At 37.6% G+C, this 21,734-nt stretch overlaps 1 protein-coding gene across 2 annotated transcripts in view; it reads right to left on the bottom strand.

Moving 5' to 3' along the window:
- HGSNAT (heparan-alpha-glucosaminide N-acetyltransferase) overlaps positions 1 to 21,734 on the bottom strand; it is a 44,977-nt gene that overhangs the window by 18,113 nt on the left and 5,130 nt on the right. For both annotated transcript variants that reach the window (XM_081345537.1, XM_081345538.1), the window contains exons 5-10: positions 16,685 to 16,754; positions 16,258 to 16,327; positions 9,713 to 9,822; positions 4,125 to 4,201; positions 3,643 to 3,673; positions 149 to 309 (exon numbers count right to left, since the gene is read on the bottom strand). In XM_081345537.1, coding sequence (XP_081201663.1) covers positions 149 to 309; positions 3,643 to 3,673; positions 4,125 to 4,201; positions 9,713 to 9,822; positions 16,258 to 16,327; positions 16,685 to 16,754 — 519 coding nt within the window. The remainder of the gene's footprint in view (positions 1 to 148; positions 310 to 3,642; positions 3,674 to 4,124; positions 4,202 to 9,712; positions 9,823 to 16,257; positions 16,328 to 16,684; positions 16,755 to 21,734) is intronic.

Here is a 21,734-nt window from a genome sequence, read left to right as displayed (position 1 = left end):
ATTGCAGGCAGCTGGTGTTACTTTAAGGAGGCATTAGCCCACTGCTCCACCAAGGCTCTTGTTTTTTTCCCCAAAATTCTATTATGATATACAAACAAAGGGGCACATTTTTAGTCAATATGAAAAATATAAATCTCTTAGCACTTACAGGGTCCAAGGCAATAATTTGGGTTTACAACTATGAGTCCTATTAAAAATAGGAGGAGACTTCTCCATAAGACTTTGCCCAGCAATTGCCATTTGGAATAACCTCGTCTCAACATGGCACTGAGAGACAGTGAAACAGAAGTGCCCATAATAAATACAAACCTAAAAGGGAAAAGGAGAGAGAGAAAATCAGAAAAAGACATATATTACATGATGATGAAATTATCTCCAAGAACCGAGAAACTGTAGATAAACAGACATGAATCTTGTGAAGGCAATGAAAGAAGGATTATTTGAATATTAGAGAAATAGTTCAACAGTTCCTCTCTTCCCCAAATATCTACAACGAATTCCAGAAAACTAATTCTTCATGTCAATATTACTAGAAAATGCAAAAGACTTGAGTTGTCTTTGACATTCATATTCTCAGCAGTTCTTTTGTGGGCTCCATAGTACAATCCATGTGGAGCACATTTTTATGTGATCAACTACTCCAACATTCTGTTTTTACTCTTACCAGTTTGATAAGAGCCTTCCTTGTATCTGTTACTTTCCAGATTTTCATCCAAAAGCCCTCCTTTACCCAAACTACTGAGATACAGCCTACTTCTTTATCCCCATATAAAAAAATGTGGGATAGACAACATCACCACCAGATGGATTTGCAGTTGGCTGATCAACTGCACTGAGAGTGTAGTCTTCAATGAAACTATATCGATATAGAGGCATGCATGTAATGGGGGACCTCAAGATTCTGTTCTAGGCCTAATACTTTTCACATCTTCATAAACAATTCAGATGAGAGGATAGAAGAGCAACTCATCCAATTTGCAGATGACACCAAGCTGAAGGGAATAGCCAACACTTTAGAAGATAAGACTCAGATTCCAGAAGGAACTTAATATACTTTAACACTGGCCCCTATCCAACTAAATGCAATTCAGTAATGAGAAAAGTAAGTTTTTTTCACTTATGCAAGAAAACCCAAATGCCCAGGAATAGAATAGGTGATACCTGCCCCAAGAGCAGTAAACTGTGATCTGGGAGTTCTAGTGAACAATTACTTAAGTATGAGCTAGCAGTGTGCTGCAGCTGCCAAAAAAGCAGCACAGATTTATAATATATTTATTTATTATTAGTTTTTATAAACCGCCCTTCTCCCGAGGGACTCGGGGCGGTGTACAGAGGAAGGAAGGTATACAGATCGAACAATAAAAATAATAAGAAACACTAATGAACACAAACTGGGACCCCAATTAACGCTATCATGCCAGGCCAGCCTGCTGAAACAGGAAAGTTTTTAAGTCGCGACGGAAGGTACGGAGGTTAGGGGCCATCCGGATTTCTGTTGGTAAGGTGTTCCAGAGGGCTGGCGCACCCACTGAGAATGCCCTCCCCCTGGGGGCCACCAGCCGACATTCCTTGAGCGGTGGCACCCTGAGGAGGCCCTCTCTGTGGGAGCGCACAGGACGGTGGGGTGCTGACATCGGCAGAAGGTGCTCCCGAAGGTAGTCCGGACCCATGCCATGTAGGGCTTTGTAAGTCATCGTTAGCACCTTGAACTTCACACATATAGTGTGTATGTTGAGACTTTGTAAAAAATGCAAAGAGCAACTAAGATGATTAGGGGCCTAGAGACAAAAACATATGAAGAACGGTTGCAGAAATTGGGTATGACTAGTTTAGAGAAAAGAAGGACTAGGGGGAACATGATAGCAGTATTCCAGTATTTGAGGTGCTGCCACAATGAAGAGATCAACTTATTTTCCAAAGCTCCAGAAGGCAAGACAAGAAATAATGGATGGAAATTAATCAGGGAGAGAAGCAATCTGGAATTAAGGAGAAACTTCCTAACAGTGATAACAATTAACCAGTGGAAGAGTTTGCCTTCAGAAGTTGTGGGTGCTTTCGTCACTGGAGGTTTTTAAGAAAAGGACTGGACAGCATCTCTCTGAAATGATATAGGGTTCCCTGCTTGAGCAGGGGATTGGATTAGAAGACTTCCAAGCTCCCTTCTAGCTCTATTTTCATTAATTAAGAACAGAGTGTTATTACTGCTTTATAATCCCTTGGTAAGATCACACTTGGAATACTGCGTCCAGTATACAAAAAAGATCTTGAGACTCAGTGTAGAAAAGAACAAAGATGATTAAGGGACTGGAGTCTAAAATATGATGAACAGTTGCATGAATTGGTATGTGTCTAGTCTAACAAAGAAAAGGAGTAAGGGTGAAGACAGCAGCCTTCAAATATTTAAGGAGCTGTCAAAGAAGAGTGGGTTAAACCTATTCTCCAAACCACCTGAAGGCAGGACGCGAAGTAACTGATGGAAAGCTATCAAAGAAATATCCAATCTAGAAGTAAGGAGAAGTTTCTGACAGTAAAAACAATTAATCAATGGAACAGCTTGCCTCCAGAAGTTGAGGGTTTTTGGAGGTTTTTGAGAAGACATTGGACAGCCACTTGTCTGGAATGGTATAGGGTCTCCTTCTTGAGCAGGAGGTTGAACTAGAAGACCTCCACGGTTCTTCCTATTCTATTATTTTATATTCTATATTCCTAAAGTGTGAGCATTTATAGTCATTATGTTTTGCTTCTGCTCTGTGTCAGAACATGCTTAAAAGCTTTTGGATCAGAGTGCAATCACTAATGAAGTAAAAGAAAGTTACAGTTTACGGGAATAAGTGCCAATAACATAGCACTGATGTTCCCCACTTCTTGTGGTATAACTTCCTCAGTGAAATCACATTATTGTCACTGGTGAATGTTCTTTAAATTCTAAGATGGAAAAAAAGATTGAAATAGACCTCTACTGAAATACCAAATATAGTTGACTGTGAAAGAATGAATACTTACCAATCTAAGATTGCCTGAGAAAAACTGCAAAAGTAAGAACTTAGTGCAAAGGAGAGAGGGAAGCCAGCAGAAAATTATGCCAGCTCAAAGAAGCACTATGTGCATGGACTTCCAAGTCCAGTCCTTTCTCAGCAATGAAACATATGCCTATAATGGAATGCAGATGAGCAGATAGACCACTCAGGAAACTTGAACCAGTAGAAGTGGAAAGAGCAACAAAAGACTTGGTGATGTCACATTTGCAACTAACATTTACAACACAGATGAGATAAGGATTTCATGTATTCCTCTCCTTGAGAAACAGCCAGTGGGTCTCTCATGGTGGGGAAGTGTAGAGCAGCCTTCTGTTAAATGAACTGCGTGGCAGTGTTAAGTTTTTTATCTTTTGGAAATGACTGGAAATTTTATTTAAAAAATAAAAAAATAAAATAAAGATTTGGAACTATGTTTACTTATTACCATTTTACACTAAAACTAAAGATTAAAGAAAGTCACTGGAAACAGTAACTATTAAGATAATTAAGAATCCAAGTCAACTTGTCCTGACCAAACTGACAGTCCAATGAGAGGTATTCCCATATGGATTTCTTCTGAATGGACTTAGTTTAATTCAAGGTATTAGCAATCAACATGAATTACCATGGAAAGACGAGGTCTGCTATAGTTAAGCCTATAAAGAGAAACAGACATTAACAGACAATTAATGTTCATAACAGTGGAGAACTACTAACTATTCTTAAGATACTTAAATAAAATATTTAGTTCTAAAATATTATTAACAGTTAACAAATACACTCTGAACTTTCAAAAACACATAATACAAGGTCACCACATTGAGTAGCAGCATTCTGAAGTGAAAGAAGCTAAAAAAAGAAGCTGTTACAATATTTATTCTGAATCTTCTATTTCAAACTACGGTACATACAGGCCCCATTCTTCCCTCCCCATCCCTCCCTCTCTCCTCCCCCCCCACTTTCATGGCTGCTTGCCCATCCACAACTACTGAACATTAGTTGCAACAGTGAATTTTAAAAACTCCCAAACTCCCAAAGAACAGTAAATGAGACAATTTCATTTTATATAATTAAAGTGAGAGGACAAATGGATTTTGAATATTTTACCATTCCAGCTCTGATGCTTGAAAAACCAATATTTTCCTCCACCATAATTCACAAAGACCATAATTGTAAGTGCCAGGCTATAAAGTCAAACAAAAATCATAATCAAACACTGAATGCATATATTAACAATTCTGAATGAACTTTTTAAATTGTTACAATTGTTACAATGATAAATATATTGTTCTGCAAAAAGTCTTAAATTAATAGATTTGATCAATATTGTTATCTTCCAAATTGTGATAATATAGAGAAAATATTCTTTTAAACATTACCAAAGAATTTTTTTAGGGGGGGGGGGGTTAGGGTGGGATAGTAACATTAAAAGGGACCAGTAGAAATACTTAAAAGATTTTATGAATGCTTTCACAAAATAGCTGCCAAAATGGCATGGTCAATCTTTTTTTTTATTGAAAAGTTTTACAATACATTTTTAAGATAGAAAAAAGAAACAAAAAAAGAAAAAACCCCTCCTCTCCCTCCCCTCTCCCCAACCCACCCCTCCCCCCTCCCTGACTTCCCAGAGCTGAATACAGGGTATAGTATTACAAACATAAGCTAAAATATGCTAACAACCCAAAAGTAAAACATTAAATTCTGTCGTACTTTAACTCTCCATAGTCATCATATTGCTAACAAATAACAAATAACTAATTATACATCATATAAAACCACTACTTATTCAAATGCTAGATGAAACTTTTTAGTCCCATATTTATTCTGAATATATTCAATCCATCTTCTCCATTCCACAATATATCTCTGTTGCGATTGGTCAATCTTAAATGCTCATTTTCTTCCTAGACCGCTCACCCAGCCAGTGTGATGAGAACTTTTAATAGTTTTGGGGGCCAAAATGAAAGCTCTACTCAAGACTTGTAATCACATGAGCAGAAAATGCCCATTTCTCTACTGGGTTTCCAAACAAATACAAGAGGTTTGAAGAAACCTGAAGCAAGAAGTTTCTCAGGTGAGTTCAGCTTGGAGGTGGGGCTTCCAAGATTTTCCCCTTGGGAAAAATGGTAATTTAAAAAAAAATATGCACAATAAAAATTGCCTACTACATCTTAAACATTTTTAGTTACATATTTGCCTTTTGCATTAGAAAGGAGTCTTTTTTTGGTTTGCAAACTATCTTTTCCTTTTTGTTGTTCTTTCTCCTTTTTGGAACTCCAGTAAATGAAATGGTAAGGAGGGGGCATGACAGATATACACTGAACTAAGGAAGCTTGGATTTACCCTTTTCTATTCCTTTTTTACATTAATTGCAAAGTGATAACTAAATTTTCTCTTCTCTTGTGTGTCCTGATTGATTTTTTTTATTTCTCTGCCTGCTTCTTTGTGGATGTATAAGCTGTGTTTTGTGAGTATAGAAGGCTTTCTGATATGATACAATTAGATGAGAAGAATACCTGATTTGTTTTCACGTCGTATTTAAATATTTTTTCAATATGAGGCACAAGAGGGAGCAAAAGACTAATCTTCTAAAATAAGGTTGGTGAATGTATTTATTTATTGAATTTGAATAAATTTATTGAATTTATTAAACTCAAAAAATTCTCTTTGCCATAAGGACCAATGTATTGAAAAGATTGTTAAAAAGATAGTTTTCCTTGTATTTACTGGGATCACAGGGACTTGTTCAGTAGATTAAGCTAAGAATCTGAATCAGAAAATCTACAAGGGAAGATCTATTTGCACCTGTACAACCCTGAAGAGTAACAAGTCATAGAGAAACAGACTAGCACCTTGATGGCTTCCAATGAATGTACTACATTTATATTCCTGCCCATAAAAGGTAAAGGTAAAGGTTCCCCCGCACATGCGTGCTAGTCGTTTCTGAATCTAGGGGCCGGTGCTCATCTCCGTTTCAAAGCTGAAGAGCCAGCACTTATCCGAGGACGTCTCCGTGGTCATGTGGCCGGCATGACTAGACGCTAAAGGCGCATGGAACACTGTTACCTTGCCACCGTAGTGGTCCCTATTTTTCTACTTGCATTTTTACGTGCTTTCGAACTGCTAGATTGGCAGAAGCTGGGACGAGTAACAGGCACTCACTCTGTTACGCAGCACTCGGGATTCGACCTGCCAAACTGCCGACCTTCTGATCAACAAGCTTAGCGTCCTAACCCTCTGAGCCACTGCGTCCCTTATTCCTGCCCATAGAGGACTCAAATTATACATGCACCAAGCGCCAACTGATTGGATTGCTGGAGAAGAAATGATGAGTCTAGAGGCATGTGTAACCCCTTTGAGACTCCTCTGAGTAAATGAAGAATACTTAGCAAAGGCAGACATCTGTATTCACACTGAAAACACGAAGGAAGAAACAACTACCAGGAAAAACAAAGCTCTAGGGCAGACATGTCAAACTTGTGACGTTGCACGACGTATCGGAACCTTTTCCTCATTGCCAGCAATGGGGTGGGCACGATTTTGTTGTGATGCATCTGGCCCGAGGGCTGGCAGTTTTGACACCCCTGCTCTTGGGGAATAGTAATGGCAGCATGTCACTCAGAGGACAAAACAACCCTAAGAAGACTGTCCCAGCCACTGGAGCTCAATAACTTATTTGATATCCTCTCTGTAGGAGAAAACATGTAGGCATCTGGAAAAGGGTCTTCACCAAATATTCCAGTGACAGGAAGAAAACTATTATCACAAAGAAGACTAATCTGCTGAGTTTCCCCCTCCTTTCTAAAAAAGGCTTATGGTACTGACTCACTACCGCAAACCCAGACCCTCACTTTATAAGCAACCATTCCACTGCACATAGTGCATCCAAACCCTCTTCAGAAGGGCCAAGACACACTGCGGCACCACAGCACTAAAAAAAGTGGAAGAGAAATGGCTGCTAGATGTCTTTCTCTGTAATAGCTATCCAAAAAACTTCATATTCTAACACACAGCATCCAACTTACACAATCAACCATTATACAAAAACTAACCCTACCATACACAAAAGGGATGTTGGAAATGACAGACAGAATTCTCCAACCTCTAGGAATATCCAGAAATTATCCAGAACCAAAAACAAGATACAGAAGGATGAAAGAAATAATGTAATTTACTAATCCAACTGTAACAACTGCAACTAATTCTATGTGGGACAAACATCACGTCAATTGAAAATCAGAATCCACAAATACCAGCTGGCAATCAATTACCACGATCCCAAATCCCTAATTTCTATATTGACATCGAACAGCATCAATTCGATTGGAGCAATAAAAAAATCATTGTCCACACTACCGCCCGCTGTGCACATGAATTTATTGAAGCCTGGCACTCCATCAGCAGACACATCGACCCATAACCACCCTACAAACCCCCCAGAATTCAAATCAACTGCACAGCCAACCAGTGATGGCACTGACCTTCAACCAACCCACACAAAACACAAATCAGCACTTCATCTCCCAATGACCCTCACCTCATATGACCTCCCCATCACAAGATCCTCACCTGATGTGACCCTCACCTAACATGACCTTCCCATCACATGACTTACTGACTACACAAGGCCCTTATAAGCAGAACACTGATACTGACATCCCCTAAACTCTACTGAATATATTACCTAGCATGGTAACGAAACATTCAGAAAGCAACCCACAAGCTCGGAGAATGAACCTCCACCCTCATTCTCCACCTGTACAGATATTCGCCACTATCACACACTGACTCACTTCTCAGAGGAACAGAATCAGCAATCTGTAGATCAGACAACCTATATAGAGAGGGAGGTTTTCTCTCAAATGCAAAGATCAAGATGTGACAGAGATCCTTTTTTAAATAATTCAGCTCACCTATTATTACCTCTTTCTCCTTTTTCATGTTGGCATGAACAAGGCAACAAAGAGCCTGAAAAAATTATCAACAGACTGTGAGCAGTTAGGCAAGAAGGCAAAAGAGTTTTGGACCGCAGGTGGTGTTTTCATCTATACTTCCAATGGAAGGACAAAACCCAATAAAGGAATGGAGGAATTTAGAGGTAAAACCTTGGCTGAACAGATGGTGCCACTAACAGAACTTTGGATTACAGGACCATAGTATACATTATTTGCAGAAAGGACTGGCAAGAGATGGGCTGTATTTCACAAAGATTGGGAAGAATGTGTTTGTTAAACATCTGGTTCAGCTACTCTGAAGGGCTATAAACTAAATTTTGAAGAAGAAGGAAACCAATTTTTAGGACAACTAAGGGCTACTCAACCAAGCAGAAGAAACTGAATGTTTTGCTAATCAGTAAACTGAGGTGTGCAGGAAAAACAATACTGTAGTAATTGGGGATTTTAAGTACCCCAACAACAACTGGGAAACAAACTCTGCAACAAACTGGAGACTGAACAGATTTTCGACATGCCTAGCTAACAACCTTGTCACTCAAAGGATGGAGGTACAAACCAAAGGATCAATTATTTAATCTGGACTTAATCCTAACTAAAAGGATTTTGAGTGTCTAGGGACACTTGGAAACGCAGCAAATTGCTGTGTTTTGAAGCACTGTATTCACACACAGGATCTCCCCATCTCCCCAAAGTCTCCATTTGGATACAAAGTATTTGAGCGTTTAGGGACACTTGGAAAGACAACGAATCGCTGCGTTTTGAAGTGTTGCATTGCATACAGAAAAATCTCCCTATCTCCCCAAGGTCTCTGTTTGGATAAAAGGTGTTTGAGTGCCTAGGGACACTTGGAAAGTCAGTGAATCACTGCGTTTCCAAGGCTTCCATAGGCGCTCAATCACCTTTTATCCAAACAGAGACCTTGGGGAGATGGGGAGCTTCGTTTGTGAGTAAATAGGATAGTTGAAAATGCAATGATTAGCTGAAAACCAAAGATCCTTTCCAGTGGCTGAGAACGCATGCTGCAGTCCCTGTCAGTCAAGGATTTTCAGCTGACATGATCTCTGATAAGATGGGTGACACATAAATTTAAGAAATAAACAAATAATAGTGTCCCTCAATATGGATTTTCTAGGTATGTTAAGATACATTTCCCTGATTGCTACCCAATACTGCTATGTCAGTGACAACAGGTTGAGAAAGTTCATCAAAGAAATAGAGGTATTCAAAATAAAGACAGGTATTCTTTCATTTCCTCAGAGAAACCCAGCAGACTAGTTTACCCTCCTCCCAAGTAGGCAAGTTTAAGTCTGATGAGGGCTCAAGCAGGTATGATGTTGCTCACAGTTACCAGATCAGTAATCCCATCCAGAAGAGCCTTAAGTCTGTTGTATTTTCTTTTCTAAGAGCAAGTTCAGTTGTTCAACAGAACAACCTAACAGGAAATCAGAACTTCCAAAACCAAAGTAATGATTTCTATTACTTCAGGGGCATATGAACTGAATCTGAGATGAGTCCAGTTTCTAATCACAGTAAAGAACAGGAAGTGTCCAGATTGTACCAGTTGTATCATTCTGTTGTTACTTACACCATCACTGAATAGGACAAAAGGGTTCCACTCTTGATAGCTGTCATTACTACTTTATGAATGTGAATACTACTGCACCTATAAATCTCAGCTGATAATATCCTCAAAGATATTTACAGAAAAATTGTAAGGAATTATCCAGAACTGTAATTTACCCTCTGAAGGTATCCAGGGAACGAAGTCTCTGTAGAGAGGAAGCAGTGTTCCATACTCCTACTGGGAATTCACCACCAATGGAATCTATTCTGCTTGGAGATCCAAGCTCCTAAAAATGAAGGAGACAAGGAAAAATTAAGTATGAAAAACTAGTTATAAAATTGTTAAGTTTGATAAAGGTCTTGTCTTTTTTTTTTTATTGAAAAGTTTTAACATACAGTTTATCTTTAACAGTCCCCCCTCCCCCTCCCTTCTCCCACCCCCCTACCTCTCCCCCCTCCCCCCCTCCCCCCCGACTTCCCAGAGCTAAATACAAGGTATATATAAAAAAAACAATCGTAAACAACCATATACTAACAACCATAAACTCTAAAATCCATCTCTCTAGCTTTTATAAGATAAGACAAACCTTAATAATATTAAATATATATAGAGAAGCTAAAAAAGAAAAAAAAAAGAAAGAAGACTTATTCAAATGCTACATGAAACTTCTTAACCCTATACTTGTTCTGGATATACTCAATCCATTTTCTCCATTCCATAATATAACGTTCTTGCGAGTGATCTTTCAAATAAGCCGAAATCTTCGCCATCTCTGCCAGGTCGGAAACCTTTAAAGTCCATTCTTCTATAGTCGGCAGTTCCTCTTTCTTCCAATACTGACCTATCAAAAGTCTTGCTGCCGTAATTAAATTTAACATCAACTTAGTGTCCACAACCGTAGCATCCGTGATTATTCCCAACAAGAAGAGTTGCGGACAAAACTTTATCCTTTGCTTAAAAATCTTCTGCATATTCCACCAAATTTTTATCCAGAAAACCTTGATCTTTTTACAAGTCCACCATTCATGAAAATATGTTGCATCTTCATCACCACATCTCCAGCATTTTGGCTGATAATTCGGATACATACTTGCAAGCTTTTTAGGATCTAGATGCCATCTATAAAACATTTTATAAAAGTTCTCTCTTAAATTTTGAGCTTGTGTAAATTTTACGTTCCTCACCCAAATCTTTTCCCACGTGTCCATTGTAATAACTTCTTGGATGTTTTGGGCCCATTTTATCATACAGTCCTTAACAAGTTCTGTTTCTGAATCAATCTCTATCAATGCAAGATATATCCGTTTAATATGTGCTGGTCCCTGATTTCTAATTTGCTTTATCAGATTTTCATCAGTCATTGTAAAGCCAATTTTCTGGTCTTCTTTCCACCTGGCCCGTAACTGAGTATATTGAAACCAATTTTGAACAACCTTCTCATCTCGCAAGAGGCTATATGATTTCAAACACCAAACATTTCTTTCCAAGCTGAGGATCTCCTTGTACGTAGTCACATCATGTTTAAAGCCAGCATGTATATTTTCTATTGCGTGTTTTGGAATTGCCCACAATGGTATCTTGCAATCTAGCTTATGTCTGTACTTCTTCCAAACTCTCAGCAATGCCTGTCTTAAAATATGCACTCTAAACACCTTATCTACCTTCTTATCATACAACAAATATGCATGCCAGCCAAACAGCAAGTCGTGCCCCTCAAGATTTAATAATCTCTCTTGTGTCAAATTAATCCAATCACTTATACCTGCTAACGCAACAGCTTCATAATATAATTTAAGATTAGGCATTTTAAGACCACCTCTTTCACGAGTATCCTGCATAATCTTAAGTTTAACTCGTGGCCTTTTCCCTGCCCAAACAAATTTGTTGATACCTCTCTGCCATTCCTCCAAATTAGAATCTTTCTTAAGAACCGGTATCATTTGAAATAAAAATAAAAATTTAGGCAGGACATTCATTTTTACTGCTGCGATTCGCCCCAACAAAGACAATTGCAGTTTTTCCCAACTCTCCATTTCTTTTTGGATTTTTCCCCATAATTTTTCATAGTTATTTTTATATAATTTTGTATTAGAGGGCGACAAAAACACCCCCAAATATTTAACCCTTTTGACAATCTCAAGTCCAGTTAACCCTTCTAAAAGGGCCTTTTGCGATGCTGTCATGTTTTTAGCCAAAATTTTAGTTTTTTGTACATTAACTTTAAATCCAGAAACCTTCCCATATTGCATTATTATCTCCATCAGGTCCACAACAGAGCTCTCCGGCTGGGTCACTGTAACAACCAGATCCTCTGCGAACGCTCTCAATCTATAATCCTGATCTCTAATCTGTATACCCTTAATTCTTTCCGAATTTCGTATTTTTACCAATAATATCTCCAATGTTAACACAAATAACAAGGGCGATAACGGACACCCTTGCCTTGTGCCCTTCTCAATATTACATACTTCTGTCAGGCTATTGTTAACTATTATTCGGGCAGTTTGTTTTTGATATAATGCCCTAATTGGTTGCAAAAATTTATCCCCAAAATTCATTTTATCTAAAACTTTCATCAAAAATTGCCAATTCAGTTGATCAAAAGCTTTTTCAGCGTCTAAAAAAATTAGCGCCGCAGGGATCTGGTTGTTCCTTTCCAAAAATTCCAACACATCTACTATATGCCTCACATTATTTTTCATTTGCCTACCACTAATAAACCCAGTTTGATCCCCATGAATCACCCGTTGCAGAACCCTCAGAACCCTTGTCTTTTCATAATCTATTCACTGTATTTTTTTCACATGCCATGTTCTGTATTGAATTGGATATTTCTAGCATTGTTTTCCTTCAATCCTACCAGTTTCCTGTCTTTCTTAATTTTTAATTTTATTTTACAGTTTTAAAATAATGTTTTTATATAATATTTAAGGTTATTTTTACTACAACATGTCTGGAAAGTTGTCATGCTACAAAATAGAATACCATTTACCAGTTTTAGTATTTATTATTCAGGTAAATGACGGCAGATGTGATACTGTTGCCATTACAGAAACTTGGTGGGATGAAACCCACAAATGGAACACACAGCTAAAGGGATTCAAATTATTTAAAAGAAACAGACCAAATAAAAGAGGAAGTGGAGTTGCTCTCTCTATAAGAAATAACTACATCTCTACAGAAATAGAGCACAACAATGATGAAAACTGTCTCGGATGCATTTGGGTCAATGAAAAAGGAAAAAAATGACATTGCCATAGGTGTATACTATAGGCCACCCAACCAGAGGAAATAGATGAACTTTTTGCTAGTCAGTTAACTAAGCTATGTAGGAAGCACAATAGTAATGGGGGACTTTAATTACCCTGATATCAACTGGGAGACAAACTCTGCAGCAAGTGGAAGATCAAACAGATTCCCGGCAAACCTAGCAGACAACTTTGTCTCCCAAAAAGTAGAAAAGGAAACTAGGGGATCATCCATATTGGACTTAATTCTCACTAACAGAGATGAAATGATGTGAAGGTGTTGAAGCCACAGGAACATTGGAGGAGTGGGGAGAGTGATCATGCAATATTGGAATTCAACATTATGGAAGCACAAGCAATAGAACATAGTCAAACTAGAGTCTTGGACTTCAAGAGAGCTAATTTCAATAAACTTAGAGACAGCTTGGGAAGGATTCAATGGATGAGAAACCTCAAGGGGAAAACAACTCAAGAACCTTGGGAAATTTTGAAAAGTGAGATTATAAAAGCCCAGTCTAGCACAATACCAATGAAGAAGAAAAATAACAGCTCTCAAAAGAAACCAGCATGGCTGCATAAAGAACTCTCTGATAAACTGAAAGACAAAAAGGACAAGTATAAAAAGTGGAAAGAGGAGCACATAACTAAGACAGAATAGCAGCAAATAGCCCAAGTGTGCAAAGATGAAGTGAGGAAAGCTAAGGCTCAAAATGAATTTTTGAAAAAAGTCAAAAATAAAAAAGCTTCTTTCAACATATAAAAAAGAAGAAAAAATTAAGGAAATGATTGGGCCATTATAGTGGGAGAATGTGGCAAGAAGTGACAAGTAAAAGGGAGGAAGAAGAAGTACTTTATTTCTTTTTGGATCTGTCTTTACACAAAGGGAAAAACAGTCCAACCTATCAAAAACAACACCGTAAAAAACATTAGAAACACAAGTTAAGATAGTCAAGAAAATGGTAAGTGACCACCTGTCCACCCTAGACGAGTTCAAATCACCAGGACCAGATAGATTACACCCCAAGGTTCTGAAGGAATTGGCAGTTGTGATTTTAGAACCACTGAACTATATTTTTCAAAGATCCTGGAGCTCTGGAAAACTACCAGAGGACTGGAAAAGAGCTGATAAAGTTCCCATCTTCAAAAAAGAAAAAAAATGGATCCAGGAAACTATAGACCTATCAGTCTGACCTCAATACCTGGGAAGATTTTGGAAAAAATAATCAAGCAATGAATCAGCAAACACCTAGAAGCAAACAAGGTCATTACCGAAAGCCAACATGGGTTTGTCAAAAACAGATCATGCCAGACAAATCTTATTGCATTCTTTGACCAGATGACAAAACTAGTGGACCAGAGGAATGCTATGGATATAATTTACTTGAACTTCAGTAAGGCATTTGATAAAGTAGACCACAGTCTACTACTTAGAAAAATATGGGTTAGACAGCATCACTAGCAGATGGATTCATAGCTGGCTGATCGACCATACTCAGCATGTGGTTCTCAATGGTCCTACATGAAGGGAAGTGTGTAGTGGGATGCCCCAGTGCTCTGTTCTGGGCCCAGGGCTCTTCAATATCTTCAATGATTTGATGAGATGGGGAACTCATCAAATTTGCAGATGACACCAAGCCAGCAGGAATAGCCAACACTCCAGAAGATAGGCTTAAGATACAGCAGGGTCTTGAGAGACTTGAACATTGGGCGCTATCTAACAAAATGAAATTGTGGTGAAAAAAAGTAAGATTCTCCATTTAGGCAAAAAAAAACCTAATGCACAGGTACAGTAGGTGGTACCTGGCTCAATAGTAGAGGGACCTTGGAATCTTTTTTTTTCTAGAATCCTAGTGGACAATCACTCAAATATGAGCCAACAGTGTGCTGCAGCTGCCAAAAAAGCCAACACAGTGCTAGACTGCATTTACGGAGGGATAGAATCAATATCATGTGAAATGTTAATACCACTTTATAATGCCTTGGTTATGCCCACATGGAATACTCCATCCAGTTTTGATCACCATGATATAAAAAAATGTTGAGATTCTAGAAAAAATACAGAGAAGAGCAACAAAGATGATTGGGGGACTGAAGGCTAAAACATATAAAGAATGGTTGCTGGAATTGGGTATGTCTAGTCTAATTAAGAGAAGGACGAGGTGACATGATAGCAATGTTCCAATATCTCAGGGGTTGTCACAAAGAAGAGGGAGTCAAGCTATTCTCCAAAGCACCAGAAGGCAGGACAAGAAGCAATGGATGGAAACTAATCAAAGAGAGAAGCAACCTAGAACTAAGGAGAAATTTCCTGAGAGTTAGAACAATTAATCAGTGGAACAACCTACCTCCAGAGGTTGTGAGTGCTCCAACATGAAGTTTTGAAGAAGAGACTGGACAACCATTTGTCTGAAATGGGATAGAGTTTCCTGTCTGAGCAGGGGGTTGGACTAGAAGACTTCCAAGGTCCCATCCAACTCTATTACTACTACTACTACTATTATTATTATTGCTATTGTTATTCACACAGTCAGCCAGATGTTCAGACTGGATTTAACATTTCTGTCTACCTATTGAGTCCTTACCAAGGACCTGGGATAGGCAACAGTATTATTACTGGTCATTGACTGTAAATAAAATAAAATACTATGTTATGCTGTCTGTGGGAAAATATATAGTTCGGTATTGAGGAGTTCAGAACTCAACTCTTGAAAGACTAGGGGAAAAGTTAATTGGTTTTTAAGACTCATCAATTTGCTTTTGTTTTGCTTAATAATTTGCCATCTCAGAAATGGATATTTTACTGTGGTATTTAGTCATGCCCTCCACAGCAACTACGTGGTTAAGAGTGCTTCCTATATTCTTAAATGTCCAAATGAGCCCATTAACACCAACAGCTTGGGCTAATTTTGTACATTCACCACTGTACCAATTGGTAATTAAGATTGCAAAAGGAATACAGAGACACATCTGGTGCTCTCGTAATTATATTTGGCCTCATTCTAGAGCATAACAATGAATAAGTATAGCATTCTTCTCTAGCTTAACTAAACATAGGTCAGTACTAATATCATATTAATGATAATTACTCAACATATTTAGGCTGAAACAATGATATTTATGCAGGTATATGCTTTACTAAACTCAGATTGACTTTTATCTCGTTAAGCAAAAAATCATAGAACTAGTGTCTGAAGCACTTACATGAAAAGCAACTCAGATGCAGTGATGCTAGGTTATCTTCAAATACTTTGAAGTTTTGAATTCTGAATATTTACAGAATTATTTCATGATCATAAAGCTCTCAGGTTTTATGGTCAACGTGCACAATTGAGCTCATTAGAAGACAATTCATTTGTAGAGAAAAATCTAATTATCAGCCCATATAGTTAAGCTTTCACGACTTATTTGTCTCAGAAAACAGCAGAGTGAACTCTGAAAACTAATTTATGTGATCCCACTATTAAAGATCTTACTGAATTAATAAGTCGATCAGTTTCTCTAGGATCCATCTTTTTGAAGAACCAATTTCTGACTTGTTCAGTGCTATAAAACAGAAATTTAGAAAATCAACTTTAGTCTTGAGTACCACAAACGTTCATCTAAAATCATCATTATCCAGTCACAATCAAGCACTTTGAAGCTCTTCAAAGCTTTGAAGTTGCTTTCAAAACAAGCAACTCTGGGAGCCCACTGATGAAATTGTAAGTGGAGAAAGTCCCCCTGAAGGCCCTTTCCTTAATAAAGAAAATACTACCCCAAAAATATACATTTTGAGAAAGATTTCTAGGAAAAATCTTAATATACTGCTCTATTGTTCAATGGTTGAACTGACTTTAACATGCAAATATGAAAAAATAATGTATACATCCAATTCATTCTTATTTTAAAATATTTACTTACTTTATGCAAATCTGTCCAATCATCAGAATAATGAAAATAGCCATGTAGATGAGAAATGCAAATAAAATAGCTGCATAAAAGAAAACACAATAGTATATATATTCTAAAACAATTATTTTCATACTTTTTTTTTAAAAAAAGGTCCATTTATATTTATCAGGTTTGTAATTGAAATGGCTTTAGTTTATTTTGAAGGTTGGAAACCAAATTTTGTACAAACACAAAGAAAAACATGGTGTCCCCATGTTTAACCACATTGTTTAATGTAATCCATAAAAATAGATTTCTTTTTCACATTTTGACAAACTTTTTTGTGAAATACCAAATTTTCTAAATTATTCAACTCTTTCAAGAACCATTATAAAAGGTCTTCACTGTAATAAACATTTTTATGTAGGCTTCCTGGAAAAGGAATGGATAGGAAAAAATGATTATACATTATACCATAGCAAAGTGTAACAACATATTAAAATATTAAGATTAAACACTAAGTAAGGTAGGTTCAAGTATAATAAAGATTATATGGCATCCATACAATACCCTAAAAGTAGCCTACATAACTACATTTCTTGCTAATGTGCTTTGACAGCTGCCAGAAAGAAATCATCAGATATTGCAGCAACAGGAATGGAAACAGTTCCGTTGAAATCATGAGCATCAAGAATAACTAAGGAGAGTGGGGGAAGCAGCTGAAATACCAATAATGTAAAAAGCAGTAAATTGATAAAAGATGTGCATGTAAATTAAGAAGATAGTATGTGCTATTATAACATTTCTTTTTATATTTCTTGAACAGATTTGGAGTTCACATTTATTAATTTCTTGCTGCAAAAAGATATCTTTATACAGAATACTGTATGTGGAAAGGAAAATGCTAAAGTCAGAAATAAAACTTTCATAAATATTCTTAAGGCTAGAGCTTGCATGAAAGAAGAATAAAGACAAACTCTATTTAGGGGGGAAACATGGTGATAGGAAAACCTGAGTTATTTAAACTTTCTAACTACCTGTACTCTCCTCTATTATGGAATGAGAGAGAAATCAGTATAAAGATTGAACTGAGAGAGGTGATGAAAACTTTGAGAACATTCGTCCAATCTATACTAACCCTGTTCCAAAGACATGCAACATTTAAGTCTTTCAGACATGGGAAGGAAATAAAAGTTCAGAGGCTCGGCTAACTACAGATAGTCCTCATTCAGCAACTACAATTGGAATTGGGAACTCAATAATTAAATGAATGCTCACTCCAAAATTGAGATAATTGGCAAGAAAGTTTATATTTACATTAATGTTTGTATTTATATTAACGTTTGTGCATTTACATTATTTGGAGAAGAGGAGATTACAAAAGACTAAGCAGGCACACAATGAGGAATAAACATTGAAAAGAATGCATTAACCATAGCTGTTTCCCTAGCCAGTGGCTTAGGTAACAAAAGCCTTCACTGTAATGTGAAAGTAATTAAAGTCTTGTCAGTGTCAGGCAGCAGCCAGCAGGTGGAAGATTTCTAATCTACTAATTAAGAACACAGAGCTGAACTTGTTAACAACTGCTTAGCACTTTTTAAGGGACATGCTGTGCCACAAGCAGCTCAGGAAACTTGTTTAGACAATCTCTGCTCTGTGAGGGGGGAAGGGGAAACAAGGTCAAGCACAGTTCAATAGGTAGTAACTAAGGGTGAAATTTTTCATGATTGCTATCATTCTGAACAGTCACTGCCTGCTAAATGAGAACTACCTGCATCTCTACGTATACTCGTATATGGTTAGGAGTAAAAACTGGGGATGCTTAATTCCAACTGGTTCATGCAAAGTTTAATCCCAACATTCCCTTTCTCAATGGCTACTGTACCACTCCCCAGTTCTGCTTCATATTTTTATATTGCAATCAGAGAGATTCTTGATCAGCCTCTTTTAATTGACATCTTTCAGCATTAACTGAATTTTAAACATTTCTGCTTTTAGAACTGCAATCTAGTTGCACACTTTATATTTTTTTAAAAGGTTGATAGCATTAGAAAATACATCTTGTACCAATGGTGCTTTTTCAAAAGGCAACTAGACTTCCTTTGCTTTTTTCTTGAAAGCCTTTTGAAAAAGCACCTTTGACCTGGATGACTGAGAAGCTCTACAGACATTCAGAAAATAGATCAACAACAATCTTTATTAATTCTGGTGACTGAAGAACCTACGTTATGGGTTAGACAAATAGGACTGGCCATAAGAAACTGACATATTTTTAATAAAGAAACCTGGAAGCATAATCCTGTTTCTCGTTGTCTCAAATCCTTAAGAATTGAAATCTACAGAAATTACTCAAATCCTAAAATACTATTTAGTATCAGATACAGGTTGGTTGGATGAAGAAAAACAGAAGATACATAATCCAAATTGCTAGAACTTCATGTTAATAATAGATCAAGGAATTGCCAGTCATCTTGACTGAAATGTTCAAGAGAAAAGGAACTCAGAAATCCAAAAATAAAAAATGAATACTGTTCCTAGTTTTCCTCAAATATGAAATACACAGACTCTGTTATATAAGTAATACACAAGAGACTTGAATATATTCACATACTGTAGTCATTCTTTATAATACACAAGAAAATGCTTGTGGCTGTTATATAATCTCAGTTATGAAGTCCTATCTTAAACTTAAACTGAATTGTTGCTACAACCAATTTTAATTCCAATTCTTACATGACAGAGAGAAGACCATCCTAGGAAACTGTAGGATGAAGTTGTTCAGATTCACTTGGGGTTAGACTACAGCTGTACAGGTTCTATGGCACTACCTGAGGCATGTTCTTGAGTGATAATCTGGGAAGAATTTGAACCTGTTCATTATGATGAAGTGGATAAAGTCCTTGAACGTGAGTTCCTCTACCTGTTTTAGATCCACATAAGGTTAATATTTTCTTATGGGAGAAGGTGGCTCCATTTGCTTCAAAGAGATAGTTGTCTGCCTTCTCCTTAAGAAGCCCACAATGGACAATATCAACCAGTTTCCAACTTCCCCTTTTTATGGAAGGTGGCACTAATTATGCCTTTGATCACCTTTGGTGGATGTGGGATGGGATAGTTCATCCATCTGGCTTTCTTTGATCTCTCAGTGGGTTTTGATACCATCAATCATGGCATCCTTCTGGACTGACTCAAGAGGCTGGGATTAGAAGCCATGGTGTTGCAGTAGTTGTCCTTTTTCTGAGGCCTGTAACAGTTGGTGTTGATACAGGTAGTCTTCAACTTATGACCACAAGTAAGCCTAAAATATCCATTGATAAGCAAGACAGTTAAGTGAGTTTTGCATCATTTTAAGCCTTTTTTGCCCAGTTGTTAAGTGAATCGCTGCAGTTGTTAAATTACTAACGCAGCTGTTAAGTGAATCTGGCTTCCTCATTGATTTTGCTTGTCAGAAGGTTGCTAAAGGTGACCCCGGGACACTGAAACCATAAAAAAAATGAGTCAGTTGCCTCTGAAAAATCTGAATTTTGATCATGAGACCATGGGGATGCTACAGCAGTAAAGTGAGAAAAATGGCTGTAACTCACTTTTTCCATTGTAACTTTGAAAGGTCACTAAACAAACTGTTGTAAGTCAAAGATTTTTTTCATCAAGCTCCATCATGATTAATTTTACATAATACTTCCATTTATGCTGCTTATATATTCTAAACAATTTTATATCTGTTCATCACAAAACTTTAAAAGAAAACATTAAAATGCTTGCAATAAATAAAGAGCTAAATATATATCCACAGGGCTTTCCTCCAGTGCCAGCTATCAACCATACACTCCTCTGAGGTAAGAAGGGAGCAGGGGGAAACATCCTTATTTTTCCAATCATTTTTTAATTCATAATCATAATAGTAAAGTTGGAAGGGACCTTGGAGGTCATCTGGTCCAAACCCCTGCTCAGGCAGGAAACCCTATACCATTTCACACAAATGGCTGTCCAGTCTCTTAAAAACTTCCAGTGTTGGAGCATTCACCGCTTCTGGAGGCAGGTTGTTCCACTGGTTAATTGTTCTAACTGTCAGGAAGTTTCTCCTTAGTTCTAGATTGCTTCTCTCCTTGATTAGTTTCCATCCGTTGCTTCTGGTCCTGCCTTTGGGCGCTTTAGAGAATAGCTTGACTCCCTCTTCTTTGTAGCAGTCCCTGAGATATTGGAACACTGCTATCATGTCACCCCTAGTCCTTCTCTTCTTAAACTAGACATACCCAATTCCAGCAGCCGTTCCTTATATGTTTTAGCCTCCAGACCTCTAATCATCTTTGTTGCTCTTCTCTGTACTCTTTCCAGAGCCTCAATATCTTTTTTACATCATGGTGACCAAAACTGGATGCAGTTTTCCAAGTGTGGCCTTACCAAGGCATTGTAAAGTGGTATTAATACTTCACGTGATCTTGATTCTACCCCTTTGTTAATGCAGCCTAGCACTGTGTTGGCTTTTTTGGCAGCTGCAGCACACTGCTGGCTCATATTGAAGTGATTGTCCACTAGGACTCTGAGGTCCCTTTCACAGTTACTACTATTGAGCAAAGTATCCCCTATACCAGGGGTCAGCAACCTGAAACAGTGAAAGAGCCACTCGGAACCCGTTCCCTCACAAAAGGAGCTGCAAAAAATATGTGTGCATGCGCTTACATGCACGCATGCGCAGAACAGGGTTTGACTGAAGAGTGGAGCCAAGGTGAGATATGCACCTACCCTGCATATTTGAATTGATTGGTTGAACTTTTTAGTCCCACTTTTTTTTTTGACTGCACATGGCAGAAGACCGGGAGCCGCAAGAGACAGCTGAAAGAGCCGCATGCGGCTCCGGAGCCGCGGGTTGCAGACCTGTGCCCTATACTATATCTGTACATTTGGTTTTTCTTGCCTAAATGTAGAATCTTACTAATTGATTATATTCTTTCATTTTCTCAACAGAAGCATATTCAATATTCGCATAATCACATCATTATGAGTTAGAAGAGTCTCACAGTTAGTTTTCTATTCCAATCCTTATTAATCTATTATTAACTTTTCAAAGCCACAAGGGGAC

This window comes from Vipera berus (assembly GCF_964194415.1).
Source record: "Vipera berus genome assembly, chromosome: Z".
In the NCBI taxonomy this organism is placed as follows: domain Eukaryota; kingdom Metazoa; phylum Chordata; class Lepidosauria; order Squamata; family Viperidae; genus Vipera; species Vipera berus.
The sequence above is the reverse complement of the archived record's forward strand: the minus strand, read 5'-3'. Positions and strand labels throughout refer to the sequence as shown.